Source organism: Mauremys mutica, chromosome 2, assembly GCF_020497125.1.
Source record: "Mauremys mutica isolate MM-2020 ecotype Southern chromosome 2, ASM2049712v1, whole genome shotgun sequence".
Classification (NCBI taxonomy): Eukaryota; Metazoa; Chordata; order Testudines; family Geoemydidae; genus Mauremys; species Mauremys mutica.
Window position 1 is genome coordinate 249,459,901 of NC_059073.1, and position 17,858 is coordinate 249,477,758.

At 36.7% G+C, this 17,858-nt stretch overlaps 1 protein-coding gene across 1 annotated transcript in view; it reads left to right on the top strand.

Moving 5' to 3' along the window:
• CALCR (calcitonin receptor) overlaps positions 1-17,858 on the top strand; it is a 163,966-nt gene that overhangs the window by 80,105 nt on the left and 66,003 nt on the right. Inside the window, exons 4-6 of the mRNA XM_045004147.1 lie at positions 70-180; positions 10,504-10,616; positions 16,070-16,161. Coding sequence (XP_044860082.1) covers positions 70-180; positions 10,504-10,616; positions 16,070-16,161 — 316 coding nt within the window. The remainder of the gene's footprint in view (positions 1-69; positions 181-10,503; positions 10,617-16,069; positions 16,162-17,858) is intronic.

Below are 17,858 nucleotides of genomic sequence, written 5' to 3' on the forward strand. Positions count from 1 at the left end.
ATAGAACAGAGTGGGTTAAGTGTGATCAATTTTTTTAAATTAATTATCACATTCTTCCTAAATGACTAGGTCTGTTCTGCAACCGAACTTGGGATGGATGGTTGTGCTGGGATGACACACCTGCTGGAAGAGTCACGGCTCAGAATTGTCCAGATTATTTTCCAGACTTTGATCCAACTGGTAGGTATTTCCTTTCATCTTTTATCTTTAGTAAGGAAGCCTTTGGAGTCTTCATGTTTTGAAAAGACACATGTTTCTAATGGTTTTTACAGCATTGTGAAATCTCAGAGACTCTTAAATGAAAATGTACCCAGTTGTATAATCATCTCGGGGCGTTTTCTTACTCTTAAGTTATAGCATACATTCATTTCACTTATAGAACATGTTCGTTTGACATCTCTGAAATCAATTATATGAAAGTTTTGCTGGATAATTTTAATATCTGCCTGCAGTTATAGTTATCCCATTTTACATACTCTAAGCTGAGCAGCAGATGTTAAGTCTAGCGCTGTTGTCTTCATAAAATAAATATTTCTAGGCATTCCTTTCTACCATTTTCTACTAGCAAAGGCAGTTTTATACAGCCCGTGGAAGAACAGAATCAGAATCAACTTTTATTGTACTACAGAGTCCTAGTGCAGATTGTTTGGTGAATTATTCATAGAAATAACTTTTAGCCAAAGAGATTGAGAGAATGTGTGGCTCCAAAACATTTTTGAGAGGGTTCAGTAGAAAATAGGAACATTGATAAATATATAAGTGTGGGGAGATATCTGCTCTAATGCATGTGTGACTAGGAATTTAGATAAGGGTTCAGCTCCATTAATTTGGCATTATTTGGAGGAAGACACGATTTTTGTTCTAAATTCTAATGCTATTTAACCAGGAGAATTACTTTCTGCCTTGTAGTGCTATGGAACTTTGGATAACTGTCCGGCAGAGTGTGCCATTCACGGATTAGAAAATAATGTGAACAAACATTTTATTGATTGTATAATTCTAAACATTAACAGTCATATATAATGAGGCTTTAGCAATATTTACTCTAGTAAATATCATTTGAATGTAAATGAATACACTAATACATACTAATAAATTAATGCCTTCAATTCCCAGTGCTACCTCCTGGAGCCAGAATTAGTTCTTTATTACATGCTGTAAATTTGTTGCACATTTAGAAACATAAGAAATGCCACCCTGGGTCAGACTCAAGGTCCGCTCATTATTATTTATTTGTTTATTTGTATTATCATGCTGCATTGGAGCCCCAGTCAGGGACCACAGCCCAACTGTGTTAGGTGCTGAACAAACACAGAAAAAAAGACAGTCCCTGCCCTAGAGAGTTTACTATCCAAGTCCAGTATGCTGTCTCTGACAATGACCAGCATCAGATGTTTTGGAGGAAGGTGTAAGAACCCTGTGCAGGCAGATCTGAGATAATCTGCCCCCCACCACCCACATTAGGTCTCATCTTGGTCTCTGCTCATTAAAGATTGGGTTAAGCCCTGAAGTTCAAGGTTTAATAACCCTTTCAAAATTATTGCAATTAATTATGATAATTCTGGATATTCTTGATATCCGTATAACTATCAAATCCCTTTTTGCTTCTTTTCTGTTTTAATTTTCAGTGACTTCCTGGAGCAATGAGTTTCACACTTTAATCACACATTGTGTGGAAAAATATTTCCTTTTATTGGTTTTGAATTTCCCACCTTTTAATTTCAGTGAAGGTCCCCTTTTTATCAAACAGTCAACAGAAGTTCCCAATCTAGCTTCTCTAGACAATTCATTATTTATATTCTTTTTATCCTGTCCCATCTTATTCATCTCCTTTCTAAGGTAAACACGCTAATTTTTTCAATCTCATTTTTAGGGACTGGGATGAAATCCAATATTTTCCTCCTGAAAAGAATCAGCTTTTTGGCACAGTTGCCTTGAGAAGAATTTATTCAGAGATTCAAATATTTCAGTCAGGATAGGTGAATGCCTTCTGCCTAATTTTGAACCCAGTTGGACCTCATTGTTTAACCAGTCAGTATACGTAAGCTCATTTCCAGCTGGGCTGCAACTGACTCATTTGGAACTCCATCGGACACAGAATTCCAGAGCTTTAAAGCACAGTTGCAGAATATAAACGTATCTGACATGGCTCATCGCTATTTACACAACACCCTTCTCCATTATTTTAATTATAAATTTAATCTTGTGGGAGGTCTATGTTTTTGTTGAAGGTGCTGGTAAGAAAGAACAGTTGTCACTTGTTCTTCATTCACATTTTGATATTGCCCCTGTACATAACATTTTAATTTTGAAGTGTAGCTGCTACAGTAATATTTCCATTGTAATCATCTTCAGTAAAAAAAAACTTCTTACCCCACCAGGATTATTATATGGTCAGCAGCTGCAATTTCAATTTGTTTTCCTTTTTGTAGTTATCACATTTTCTTAAAAGAAGAACTGTCATGCATCATGAATCCCTTTGATCAAGAAGATTCATTTTTGTGCCATTTTCTTTTGACACTTTCCACCCCCAAATATATGCTCTATTTACTAAGAGTCTGCTGCTGCCATTGCTTCCATGGTTTTTAAGGTAAACCAACAAAAAACAATCCTGGTTTATCTCTATTCCATATGCTCTTGGGCTGATAGCAAAAACAGATCTTGGACAGTTCAGAATTCACAAAAGTCTCCCCATAGACATCAACAGCCTCATCACATAGTATTTGGATGGTTATAGAGTAACACTTTTTCCAGCTCTTAAGCCGTGTGTTGCTAGTTTTAAAATCATGCTTTCCCACCTGATTTGCTGTCTCCAATCTCTTGTTTTGTATTCATGGCCCCTGTTACAACAACATTATTCAATCTAACAGTTTAAACCACTCATATAGACAAGGCTATATTCAGTCACAAGTAGTACCTTATTCCACAATTTGTCCCTTTGATTTCAGTAGAGCACCTTGTGGAATAAGGTACTAACCAACATGAGTAAAAGTGGCAGAATTCGCCCAACACTGTTTCAGTGCTATGAAGAAGGATGTTGATAAATTGCAGAGGGCTCAAAGAAAAGCTATGAGAATGATTAAAGGATTAGAAGACACACTGTACAGTCATAGACTCAAAGAGCTCGATCTATTTAGCTTAACAAAGAGAAGGTTAAGGGATGACTTGATTACAGGCTATAAGTATATACATGGGAAACAAATATTTAATAATGGACTCATCAGTCTAGCAGAGAAAGGTATAACACAATCCAATTGCTGGAAGCTGAAGCTTGACAAATTAAGACTGGAAATAAAGTATACATCTTTAAAGGTGAGAGTAATTCACCATTGGAAAAATTTACCAAGGGTTATGGTGGATTCATCACTGACAATTTTTAAATCAAGGTGTGATGTTTTTCTAAAAGATATGCTCTCAAAATTATTTTGGGTAGTTCTATGGTCTGTGTTATACAGGAGGTCACACTAGATGATCACAATGGTCCCTTCTGGCCTAAGAATCTCTGAATTATGGTAATTTCAGCATCTGTTGTTAGCCTAATGAACAGCTTCTAATTAGTGGAATCTATTTACAACATGTGGTCAGAAGTTTGTTTCACAGGTGGCTGCTTTTAACATGAGGAGTTAAAAGTATGAGAGAGACAGGAAGTCTTGTGGTGATTAGAATCTTGCAACTGCTAAGGAAGAGAACTGGAGGGGACAGAAGCACAGGTTGAACTGTATTGATATATTGTGTTTGTGTTTGAACGGCAAGTAATTACTTTCAACAAGGATTTGTTAATGGTCAATACAATGCAGCTAGATTTTCAGATTTTTGTTGAGGAAAAAAGAAGTCTTAGTAGTGAATAACAGTTTTATTGGGAAAAAACAGCAACATAGTCAAATTTCCCTTTCTTTAAGGCTCCAGTCCCGCAAACCACTTAAGCATGTGCTTCCCTTTAAGCACATGTGGAATCCCATTGACTTCAAAAAGCATCTTCTTTAGTGCTTGGCTGGACTGGGGCTCTGGGGAGGTTTGCAATGTATCATATAATAAATCACGGTTAACTAAGTTACCTCAGCTTCCTTAATATTCTTCTTGGCTAACATCCATGTGTAGCTTTGAATACTAGGAAAAACAATCCAAGAATAAAATATGCTGTACTTTTTGGACTTTGCTACTTTCTGCATTCATAATTTGAAAAATGAAATAGGGTCTGGTGATGATACATAGTCTGACTGTATGCATTTTGGTCATCCGCTTCTGTGTACATCATATACACAAGCTACTCAAATCCAACCTCACAGTGACGCTTAACTAGGCTTGGCAGGATTAGATTTTTATTGGTAAATGTCGATAAATGTCAATTTCACTATACATACACACACAAATGACAAAAAATATTTCCATCAATATTAACAGAAATGTTCAGATTGGTAAAGTAAGAAAAATGCTGTTTGAGAACTTCTTAGAGTTTGATTTAAGGCTAAAATTTTGACATGTTGTTTTGACAGTTTGTGTATTAACATTTATAACGTTTTAATTTTTTGAATCTCATCATCCACGGCCATTAGATTATTATTGTCTGACCTCTCGTAATTTCCTGTAACTGCGAAAATTTAAATCAAGAACAATACAAAAAATCCTTAAACCTATAATTTTGCACAACTGTGGAAAATGTATCTAGATAATTTTAAAGCATTTTTTAATTTTTAAAATTGATATTTTCTGTTGAAACTATAAAAGAAAAAAAACAAATTGTGCCAAGCCTACACTTGATGTTGACAGCTAAAGGAAACAGTGTAAAAACCAAATAAGATGGGACTGTACTCTGGAGAGAATGGCCTAGGAATGCACAAAGAGAGCACCAATGTATCCCAGCATTCAGTTGCTTATTTTTCTGCCACAGTCTCAGCTGGTGTAAATTGGTGTAGTTTGATTTGTTTCAGTAAAGCTATGCCAGTTTACAGCAGCTGAGAATGTGCCTCATAGATTTTAAATCCAGAAGGGACAATTATGATCATTTAGTCTGACCAAGCACCTACAGATTTCTCTATCTCCTTTCCCATGACCCTACTCATTTCCTTTGCTCTTTACAGACATACTTTTTAAAAAAAATCCAAGCCTCTACAAACTGTTTCAATTCTGCCCTGCTCAGTACAAAATTACTTCTTATCATTGCAATCTCTTTCTCACATGGAACATTTTGTGCAAAATTATAATCCTTGAATACTGCATGCAGTTCTGGTCTCCCCATCTCAAAAAAGATTAGAATTGGGAAAAGTGCAGAGAAGGGCAAAACAAATGATTAGAGGTATGGAATAGCTTCCATACAAAGAGAGAATAAAAAGACTGGGACTGTTCAGTTTAAAGAAAAGAGATGACTAAGGGGGGATATGATAGAGGTCTATAAAAGCAGAAAGTGAATAAGGACATGTTATTTACCCCTTTACGTAATGCAAGAACCAGGGGTCACTCAATGAAATTAATAGGCAGCAGGTTTAAAACAAACATAAGGAAGTATTTCTTCATACAATGCACAGTCAACCTGTGGGACTTGTTGCCATGGGATGTTGTGAAGTCCAAGTATAACAGGGTCCAGAAAAAGAATTAGATGAATTCATGGAGGATAGGTTCATTAATAGCCATTAGCCAAGATAGCCAGGGGTGCTCTGTGTGTCCCTAAACCTCTGACTGCCAGAAGCTGGGATTGGATAACAAGAGATGGATCACTGGATAATTGCCCTGTTCTCTTCATTCCCTCTGAAGCATCTGGCCCTGGTCACTGTTGGAAGACAGCAAACTAGGTTAGGTAGACCATTGGTATGACTCAGTATGGGCATTCTTATGTTCTTACAAAGCAGTCTGTCAGGAAAACTCCTGAGACAAATTGATCACTGTTTCAACTCCATTAACTATATTTTTATGTGCAAATTTTATAATCATTGGGTCAAATTAGTCCTTTGTGTAATCCTTTTCGAATCAGCAAAGTCAAAACAGGAATGAATGTGGTGTATTATGTAGATTTGTACTATTTATAACAGAAGTGCTAATAAGGTAAAAGGCCAAATATATCATTAGCATAATGACACTGATGTCAATGGGCTTACACTAGGGATGAATTTGGCCCAATTTTATCACATAAGTAATCCAGGAAACTGCCTGTGCAAAGTACATTATGACATCTATCATTTATAACATGTTGCAAAATTAGTTTTTGTGTCTTTGAAAAAGTCTTTTTTCTTGACAAGCAGAATATTTTCTCCCCACTCATCTGTAGCAAGACTGCTTCTTTATCCTTTATAAGCTTGTCTGAATTGTACAGAACAGCACACAAGTTGTGTATTCATAAAGTTCATCAACTTAATGTGGCTTGATATCTGCAGGCTGTTTCCCTGTTAAAAAATAATATGTTAAAAAAAATAAAACCTGTCCTAGCACTTAGGGAGTCTGTCTGGTTGAAGCAGGCAAGCATCTCCCAGAAACAAGTGTGCTTGCTCTTCTTTACAAGCCTGTTTGGAAACAAGGTACCAGTTGATCATGCATTTTGGTGGTTTTGTTTCTGTCTTTGATTTCATTTAATAAATCAGTCATTTTTAAAAATCAAGGTGGGCTCTTGGAGTAAAGTTTAAAAGAGTGCAGTAATATATCCCATTTACCCGTAAGCAGTTAACTTATTAGGGAACTGCATCCTCTTACATCAGGCCTCAATTTGGCTTAATGAGTAAAGTTTAAATGCCCTATCTATGTTACCATAGTCCAAATATGGAAGTACAGCCTCCGTTTATATACATTTTGAGATGACATCATTCTGTTCATGGTAAAAAAAATTGTAAAAAATCTATTGTTCCAGCTTAATTCTCTGTCCACTCACCCTCAACTCCTTCTGAGTCTTTTCTTTTCCTCCTCTCTCTTCATCCGGATTGACAGTTAGATTTTTGAATTAATTATTTATTTCCCCAAGGTACATAATATGATTATATTATACATATTTTGGCTCAGCTTCTCATGGACTTTTCTGATATCTTTTTATATTATGATGATGACATTGGAGTTGAAGCTTTATATGGGCTTCTATGTGATATAAACATTTATCTGTTAGTTGAAATATTTTCTCTACAAATAATTTATTGGTGCTCTGTAGGGATATCAGATATTCCTCCATCTGCGGGGTGTACACAGTCAGTGATACAAAGCATGTAACACTTCTATCCAAAGAATGACAAAACAATCCAACTACTAGTATTTGCTGACATAAAAGAAAATGTTTAGTAGCAACAATCAAAAAATTTAAAAGCTCACAGATGTCTGTTATCAGTGGAGTTGATCTAATAGTGAAAAAGCTGATCACTGAATAAAACTATCAAGTTTGTTTCATGGGGACTCATGAGACAATATATTTGTGACATGCAAGTGACTTCAGGCTAACTCATGAAAATGGTTATGAATCCTAAAAGCGTCACTAATTTTAGCATGAACTATTTTTCATACAAAACTGTTTCTGGCATTAATTGTTTATTGCTCCTTGTTAACTTGTTTAAAATGTTTCAGTGCTCCAATCCCAGAATATGAATGATGAATAGTCCAAGTGAACAGTTCACAATCAAAACATCATATTTGCAATAAATTCATATCATTTGACTGCTCCAAAGGCCGCCACTTTTGTTTCCGCCCTATTGATATGCCCATATAAATCTTGTCCTTCCATCAAACGTTATTTTATTATATTCAAAGCTCTCTGTTACTAGCACTTCTGTTTATTCAAAAAAGAAAAGATTAAGTAGCCTGACCTCATAGCCCAATGCCTGCTCTACAACCGCTCCAGTCACATCGCCTTAAGAAACACCCTCAGAACAACTCAATGCAAAGCCTGAGTTAAATGGCCACTACTTAATTTAAATCCAGAATACTAGGTTTAAAACAGAAATCAAATGTTTTTACTGTGGGAGCTAATATAGTGGGCAGTGGGAAAGATTACAATGCCCCAGGATGAGACACCTGATTTATCATATAGGGGTGGAAGGCATCTCATATAAAACTACTTCAAATGCTAATCTTCCCTAACGTGATCTGACTACCACATCTCAGGTTTGTCACAGACAGATGAGCTCCAACCAGTTAGCCTGTCACTAATTATTTATAACCTCCAACATCAGAGAGTGTTGCTGAAGAAAATTGTCCTTTGACTGATGACCTTTGATCACTGCCTGGGAGTCAAACTTACTAAATGACTTATCGGAAAAAGAAACACACTGATCAACACACTAACATTACACACTGCACTTTCTGATGAGGGAGAGTAAATGAGAGAACTCAGAAGGCAGTAAGGGGATAGAGGAAAAAGCCACCAAACCAGGATCAACTATGTTTTTCTGGGCTAAATGAAAAGTACTAGACAAAAGATTTCCCTCTGACCCTCAGAGCACACATCAGTGTACAGAGATGGATGTTCGGAATGTTATGATCCATAGCATATCAGCAAAGCTTTATACATTGTGCAGTACCATAGAATAGTAGGTAAAATTCTGTACATTGTGTTCTATAGTATAGTAACTGTTAATCTCTATTTATGACTGCAGACTCATTCCAGCTTTAGATAATATCTGGCAATGAATACAATGGGAAAGATGCTATGAATGCAGTCTAAGATTATCTCAGTTAAATTGATGGAAGGCTGAGATAATATGTACTTTTCCTCTCTGTATTGCCTGTGCACGTACTGATTTTAAACAGTAGGTCCCCAGAGCTGTTGATCTGAAACTCGCAGCTATTTCAAGAGTGTTCTTTTTTGAAGCATGTAAAATGTACTGTTTCCAAGTCTTCCAACTATTTCTATATAATGATGTGTCTGGTCAGCGAAGGATAACATACTCTATATAAATCTTTGCCTTGTCAGTGCATTCACGTGCCTTTTTTTCATTAGTATGTGCGGAGGATAAATCTTAAGAATTAAAATAAATCACACAATATCAGAATTCAAGAAGAAAATAAATGCACAGAATGAACAAAGAATGTATACGTGCAAATTATATTAATCTGTTCTGTAAAAGTATATTGATTGGAAATGTTGCCGATATGGCTATAGATCTAATACAACTACAAAGTTAGACTAGGTGAAAATTAAAATAACTTTCTAAAAACATGAACTTTAAAATGCCCCATTTTTCATAACATAAAAGACTTCACCTCAGTCCCAGGAAACACCAGTCATTCAGCGCTATGGCCCAAATCTGCAGTCCTTGCTCAGTCAGGCTTTCCATTGCATCCCAGTTGAGAGAGGATTGAATCAGGATGGCAGGATTTGGCCCAGATGTTGTCCTGTAATTGTCTGCATAGAGCAATTTTACAAAACAAAGCTGGATAGGGGTGTTGGAACAATTTTTATAATGGGGATGCTGAAAGCCATTGAATCAAACTGTAAATCCTATATATAATGTAAATCACTTCAAGTCAGGGGGTGCAGCAGCACCCCCCACACCCATAGTGCCCACACCTCTGATGCTGGAGAATCAAGCTGGAGTGCTCAGCACTCAGTAGCTGAGACTATGTATACATGTGGGCAGGATCCTACACACAGTAAATTAACTAAACAGAGACTGCTTGTCACCATTTCAAATGAAACTGAAGATATGGATTGTTTGCTATAGCATCTGTCCATCCTAGGTTTTTATAAATCACCAGGATACCTACTTGCTTAAGTCTTCACCTGTGGTATGACCAATCTTGAAGTCTCATTGAAGGCAAAACTCCCATTGACTTCAATGAGTTTGGGGCTTATATGGAGAGAGTACAGAATTCTCTCTCTCTCTCTCTCACACACACACACACACACACACACACACACACACACACACACACACACACACACACACACACACACTCTGCCAGCATAGTGACTGCATAGCCACTACTGTAGCTCATGGGTTGCGACAGAAGACATTGTTTGCTTTGCTCCCACTCCCCATTGCTTGCTTTGCCAGTGTTTTTAGCTATATAGTTTATCAACCTACTAGTCCCACCTGTGGCCCCACTGCACTGCCTTGGAGAGAGCAACTGCAAAGTATTGATCCATAAATTACAAGGGGTAAAGATTCCCATTTATGGCCTCTCCAGCGTCAGATGCCCCTCACTCCTGTATCTTGAAGCTCTGCTAGCAAGTTCAGGCCTTTTGTGCCCATGTAATGGTGTCACGCTCTTCCCCTAAAGGTCAGGTTTTCAAAAACTACTTGCACCAACAAATTACATGCAAGCACAGTTGGGCATGAAAACTGAGCATGTGTGAACATACCAGGATGTGCAAAGACAAGGTATGTGTGTGTTTGAGAATGAGCATCCAGGTGTGCATGCATATGTACTTTTTGCTGGCATGGTTCAATTAGCAGTGTTTGGCATTGCTCTCAACCATGAACAATTTTCAGCTGCCTCTTCATATTGAGTTATTCCATAATTTATTGCATCTAAATTAAGCTGGGATTTTTGTAATGTTCATGCACTAAAATAGTAACACTTGCATTTTGTTGACAGAAAGGGCTTCAAAGTACTGTGATGAAACAGGAAATTGGTTCCGACATCCAGAGAGCAATCGGACTTGGTCCAACTATACACTGTGTAATTCCTTCACCTCTGAGAAATTGAAGGTAGGCCCTGATTAACATTTCAGTGTTTTCTGAGACTGATATTGAGCTGGGCCAACAGCATATTATCTGTGATAAATTTATACGATCTAGAGTTTAGCCAGAATAGCGCAGATTAGCTGGAGTCTTGACAGTGTAAGAGATGATCCAATTACTTGTTTTTTTGTGTACTGCCACTAAGGTATATGTTCTTATCAAGTATTTTAAATGATATATTGGCATGTGAATTCTGTGGGGAAAGGAGGTTGCTTCCAAATAAAAGCTTTTAAAGGGGAGCATCTTCTTAGATAATTATTATGTTTCAGTGGACTATAGCAATCTTAGGCCCTTATCCTCGAAATCCTTGAATTTAATGTGACTGTTCACATGAGCACATTCATTTGTGTTAGTCTTTGCTGAAAGAGCAAACCCCCTGCAAGCCGTGAATAAATGTGTTACTGTTGCTCTCTCCAAGAGATGAGAGAGAAACAGTAAATTCATTGTACTTTTATGGTATATTGTGCCATGCCATGTTTCTGAGAGGTGCTGAACACCCACAACGCCAATTAATTTCATTAGGAGTTGTGTGTGCTACACAACAGTCAATAACTTATATTGTAAACAGACTAGATGTAATTTTTCTGGAAACATTTAGACCTTGATCTTGTAAAGACTTGCACATGTCTGTTTATGCACTATGAATAGCTCCATTGAAGTCAGTGGGGCTACTCACAATATGTAACGGTAAGCACATGCATAAATCTGCAGGATGGGAGCACTATTTTGGATCATATACCCACAATGAATTTGCCAAAAGAGATGGTAATCAAAATGGGTAAAGAGTATGGGGAAAGTGAATATAGAAAATGGTAAAATGATAAATTCAGAAAAAACTTAGTTGTATTTTATTTGTATAAAACATTGAACCCAGAATTTTGTGGTCTCTAGAGAATCTATGGGTTGAAATGAATTGTCAATATCCATCAGTACATCAATGAGTTTTGAAATGTTTTTTGCTACTCTGACACTTTTTTTTATTTAATATATATTAATTTATGGCAGGTAAATATGTATTATATGGACCCACTTCAACTGCTCATTCTATCCTTCCCATCAATGTGATCATCTGGTGATTTTTTTCCTCATTAAAAAAGCAGTTGGAAAACTAAATTACACAAAGGATTTCTAGTATGGTATAAAACCTTTCACCTATAGGATACAGAATTAGTTCCAGTTTACTTAGGCCTGGTCTACGCTACGAGTTTATCTCAAATTTAGCAGCATTAAACCGAATTAACCCTGCACCCGTCCACACAACGAAGCCCTTTACTTCGATATAAAGGATAAGAACTAAACATTTTTACCATCTGAGTGCAGTTTATTACCTATCTAAAATTAGATGGTCATCTTACTCTATTTTACACCAGACAGATATCAACATTATAGCATCTACTGTCTCCATAACTGACATAGAATTAGCCAGATATGTAAAATATCCTATGAAATAGTGGCATAACTAAGCCAAGAAAAGGATTAGAGCTGATCAAACATAAAAATTTAGTAATGGCCATACTGGGTCAGACCAAAGGTCCATCTAGCCCAGTATCCTGTCTTTCAACAGTGGCCAATGCCAGGTGCCCCAGAGAGAATGAACCGAACAGGTAATCATCAAGTGATCCATCCGATCGCACATTTCCAGCTTCTGGCAAACAGAGCCTAGGGACGCCATTCCTGCCCATCCTGGCTAATAGCCATTGATGGACCTATCCTCTATGAATTTATCTAGTTCTTTTTTGAACCCTGTTATAATCTTATTAGCCTTCAAATATTTACTATGTACATTTCACATTTGTCACCCTATTTAATAGTATTTTTAAAATTATTTACCCATCCCTAGAGCTGGGCTAATAACTGGATGAAGAATTTGTGATCAATTAATATAACTAATTTTGTAATAATAATTTTAAATGACTATTATTTTTACTTATTTGCCCAATGCTAGTGAAGATGAAGTTTAATGTTTCATTTGAAGTTACTGTGATAAGCAACTCCAGCTGTTGATGATATTTCTCCTGGGCTAGATCTTAGCATGACTTTAAAAAAAAACAACTACCTTTCACAAGTAAAAATCATTGCCCTGTGTTCCAACCCTTTGAAAAGAAGTTGATATAAAAGACACTGCTCAGCCAGAAAGTCCTACAAACCTGCATACACTTAACTTTAAACATGTAGCAATTTCACTGAAATCAATGGGCCTCCTTATGTGAGTAAAGTTAAATGTGTGCAAAAATTGTTTGCAGGATTAGGAGGTGAACCTTGAGGAGAGAATTAAGAATACTGAACCAAAGGTGACACAGAAAGAGACAAGAACCAAAAAATGTGAGGAAAAGCTTTAAAAAAAAATCAACTTAGAGGCGCTTATGAAAAGCAACACATTTCTGAAATCTGAGTGGAGCTCCAGAAAAATGTGATTGCAGTAAATAATTTGACTCCTTGGAACTCTAGAAGGAAAAGAGCCAGACCCTCATTTGGGTTTGTTTTTTAAACAGCTACCTAAATGTCTGTGGTTATACTTAGTAACGGTCCATTCTACAGTGTATTGGAAAGATCTATTGGACTGATCTGAGATGGTTTTTTTACCATAAAGAACCATCAGTGTAAAATGTGTTAACCTATGTGTCACTGAGAGAGTAATAGTAACAACTATTATAGTAATAGTAACAACTTGAGGTCCCAGAGGCATTGAATAAAAGGACCATGAAAACGTCATTTTTCTAGAGATTGGCACAATGCCAAGAGGCAAAAATGTAGCTCTGTTGCCTATTAAGCATGCCTTCCAGAAGAAGAATTTTGAACATAATTCAGCCAACATGCAGATAAAATACAAAGGAAACTTTTGCATATGTTAGGTTCTTTCTGCATTTTCCATTTTATTTTTCTGCAGCAGGATCCCATCTCTATAGTTATGCCAAGTTGGCTGCTTAGTTTTAATCCATGTATTCCTAAACCAAGAGGGTGCTTAATTTATAAACTTCTATCCAGTATATACTGATAATCTCATTAGTATTGGAGCAAGAGGTGTTATTTTCTAAGATTACCTTTGACAAAATGTTCCTTGCAGTTAAGAAATGTTGAAAAAAGTGACCATCAAAAATATTTCATTTAGTAGCATTCCATACCGAAGACATAAAGTTATATATAAATGGGAGATGAGATGAACAAGGTGGAGTTTTTAGGAATACAGAGTTACTAGAACAGTTCAACATATGTCTTGATTTAATAGGAGATACCAAATATTCTATATTTGTAGGATATTGCAGGTCATTAGTCTACACTGCAGAAGCTGTTACAGATCCACTATATGATGTATTATTTGGCAGTTCAATGCATTCAGAGTTGCCTTCATTTTATTTTTAGAAATCTGCATTGAACAAACTCACAGTATGCTTTTATGGTGTTATCACAAATGTTATAGCTGACTTTGAGGTAATATGTTTAAAAATGCCTTCATAGCCCTAAAATGAATATTTGACAGTTTGAACGGGTTTCAGTCTTTCTGGATAAACAAACACAAACATACTTGGTACTTTCATTTGTATGTTAATACCCATAGTTCTTTTCCATTTTATAGCTGGTTTATAGTAGTCTTGGTGTACAAGAATGACAAATCAAAAAGTTTAGGGATGGCTTCTTTGTGAACTAAGTTCTGGCTATAAAGATGTGCTAACTAAGACGTGCATAAAAGCAACAACATAACTTCAGCAAACACAGTCAAGGAACAACAAGGAACATATATGAAAAAATAGTATTCTAATCAGATAGTCAAGAAACTTGCCCTGTCCTCACTACATTCTACCCTCTTCTGTCTTGAGTTTCTATCATCACCAGAGCTGCTTGCCTAGCATTTGCACTTTCCATCCATATTGTGGCTGGTCACTGTGTAGGAACATAAAGAGGTGGAAGGCTCCTTGCACCCTCACCACTGTATGTGCAGAAACAGTCGAACTCTGGGTTATAAATTCAAATGAGCTGATTCTTATTTACACTGTGGCCCACTATATAATACTCTATTAGGTACCAATAATCTGGCCAATTATATTTACACCCACTTTATGCAAACTAAGATGTCCAGAACTGTGTAAAGTGACTGCAGTGTAAACAAACAAACAAGACTCCAAGTCCTGCTCCCATTTAAGCCAGTGGCAGCAGGACTTGACACCATAACTGTAAAATTACAAGAGCATTGAGTAGTTTAAAATAATACACCTGCACCATGAAGAAGTAATTTTTTCTTTGTTTTTTTTAAATGAAACTGCAAATTTTGTGTTCATAACCCCCACAAATTCAGAATTACATGCAGCACAACTAAAGAAAGCTGGGTAATTAGAAGCTAGCTAGATGCTAACTGAAGATGAGTGATCTCAAAGTGTTGTTGAAACACCCCTTCTCCCTTAATTCTTCCCACATTGCCAGAAACACAGTGGAAAAGGGAGGGCGGCAGAGCAGTGATGAATAGGAATACAATGCCTGCAATGCTGGTATGGTACTTAGGCATTTTGTGGAGGAGGACATTCCTTTTAAAAGAGTTCATTTAATTATTTAAGACGAAAAAAGAAAAAGGGAAACTTCTTGTGTGCAACAAAAGAAGAACTAATGAAACATCTCCAGAAAGAAAGGAAGCCGAGCAGACCAGCTAATAAATGATTTTTCGGAGTATGTTACTAAAATATCAATCCTTTCATTGAAGAAGGTAATAATGGAGCCTTCCCAGCTGCCAGTTTCCAGAAATCATTCTACAGCTCAAGGACACTCACAGGCGGGCCAAGAGCAAATATGACATTTGAATAATGCAACATTCTATAACCAGTGCTGTTGCATGTGATTTTGTTTCAATAATAAATTGACAGCAAATGAAACATGAATAAGCCTATTTTATATTTTGGTGATATCGACTAGGTGTCTGTTTCTCCTGCCACTTATAATAGCTTTTGATTGGTGTAATTCCCATTGGCCAGGCAGTTTCAATGGCTTTACATCAGTCAGAGAGCAGAATTTGTCCCATGGACTTACTTCTTCATACTGGTGTAAGTCAGAGGACACTCAGAATGGGAAGTTTAATTAACACAAATTGTTTTTCCAAAGTATTTTTTGAAGAATGTGACATTTGTTTTGAGTGGCATTTGCAATATGGATCTGATTTTTTGTTCTAAACTTAATTGTTTTCCCTTAAAGTTAATTGGAATTTTGCCATTGCGTTTAAGGGGCAGAAACAGAACCTGCGTGTGAAAAAAACACTTAATCTCATCTTTTTACTTTTGGTAATGCCTTTTAATGTATTGTGAATGTTTCAGGAGTATCTCAGATGAGCTTCTGAATAAAAAGAAATGAAAATTGGTTGGTTTTGCAAATTCTTGCTCACGATAAGAATTAAATTGCTCCTTGCTAGTTTTTCATGTTTTCATTTTTTTTTATTCCAGATGGCATTCATACTTTATTATATGGCTATAGTAGGCCATGCTTTGTCTATAACTTCGCTATTGATTTCCCTGGGGATTTTCTTCTATTTCAAGTAAGTGTTTCTTTCAGCTTCTGCTTTTTTTTTCTTCTTTGACATATTACCAAATGCTAGGAGTGTTTGTGGGAATATAGGGGGACTTGACAGTTATGATCACTTCTCCTTATTATTGTTCCTGATAATACAGGAAGAAATTTATTTGCCCAGGTCTTGTTCCAAGTAATCTTAAAGTACCTGGTCACAGGAGGATCTCTCCAATGTACAGGGATCTTTCAGTAGTATACAGCCTGGATCGTACATCACTACCCTCTCTGTGGTTGGCATCTGGGGTGTGGCCAGTGGAAAGGTGGTGTGACTGGGGATTCATTAGGCCTCACTGATTCACCAGTTGACTATTGACCCTTTGAGTATGCTGGTAGCTATTATAATACCAAAGGAGCCTACTTGGTTATAATTTGGTGTCCACCACTCTCTGACCTCAATTGTATAATATTCTTCATCAATTGCTGATCTGGGCCACAGACCAGAAACCCAGTGCACCTGAAACAAATTACATAGGGTGTAATCATCCTCTGAATTTCACTAGAGGTTATAAAGTGAGATTCTGTGGCAGGAGTTGAAAGGGTCTGGAGCACTTGATGTTCATAAAAATATTTGCAACATCTGTATAGCAGCTTAATTAGGACAATAAAATGGTATGCTTCACAATGTAAATCTGGCAAATAGCTTTTTATGAAGTATCTCTGTCGAAGTAGCCGAGGGATCTCCCTGGATTCAATTATGCTTCAGATATATATTCACAATTCCCATTAACTTCAGTGGGAGTAGTATTGGGCTATTTGAGGATAGAATAGATCCTGCTGTTTTCAGTAAAGAGAATTGTAGTCATTAGGGCTGTCAAGTGATTTAAAAAATTAATCGCGATTAATCACACTCTTAAACAATAATAGAATACCATTTATTTAAATATATAATTGGATGTTTTCTACATTTTCAAATATATTGCTTTCAGTTACAACACAGAATACATAGTGTACAGTGCTCACTTTATATTTTTTTTATTTCAAGTATTTGCACTGTAAAAAAACAAAAGAAATAGTATTTTTCAATTAACCATATACAAGTACTGTAGTGCAATCTCTTTATCATAGAGTCATAGAATATCAGGGTTGGAAGGAACCTTGGGAGATCATCTAGTCCAACCCCTGCTCAAAGCAGGACCAATCCGCAACTAAATCATCCCAGCCAGGGCTTTGTCAAGCCTGACCTTAAAAACCTCTAAGGAAGGAATTTCCACCACTTTCCTAGGTAACCCATTCCAGTGCTTCACCACCCTCCTAGTGAAAAAGTTTTTCCTAATATCCAACCTAAACCTCCCGCACTGCAACTTGAGACCATTACTTCTTATTCTGTCATTTGGTACCACTGAGAACAGTCTAGATCCATCCTCTTTGGAACCCCCTTTCAGGTAGTTTAAAGCAGCTATCAAATCCCCCCCTCAGTCTGTTCTTCTGTGGACTAAACTAATCGTGTAACACTGATAGTGTGTATCTAAAAGTGCTGCGCTAGTGCAAATTCACAAATATTTTGGTGAAACAGAAGGAATGACACAGGCAAGTTTTAAAAAAGCATCTGGGGTTAGGGACCAGGTCCACAGCTGATACTATACCAGTCAACACCAGGTGAGGATCCAACCCCAGAACTCTAACTCACAAATAGGGAAATGTGTGCCATCAACACAACACAACCAA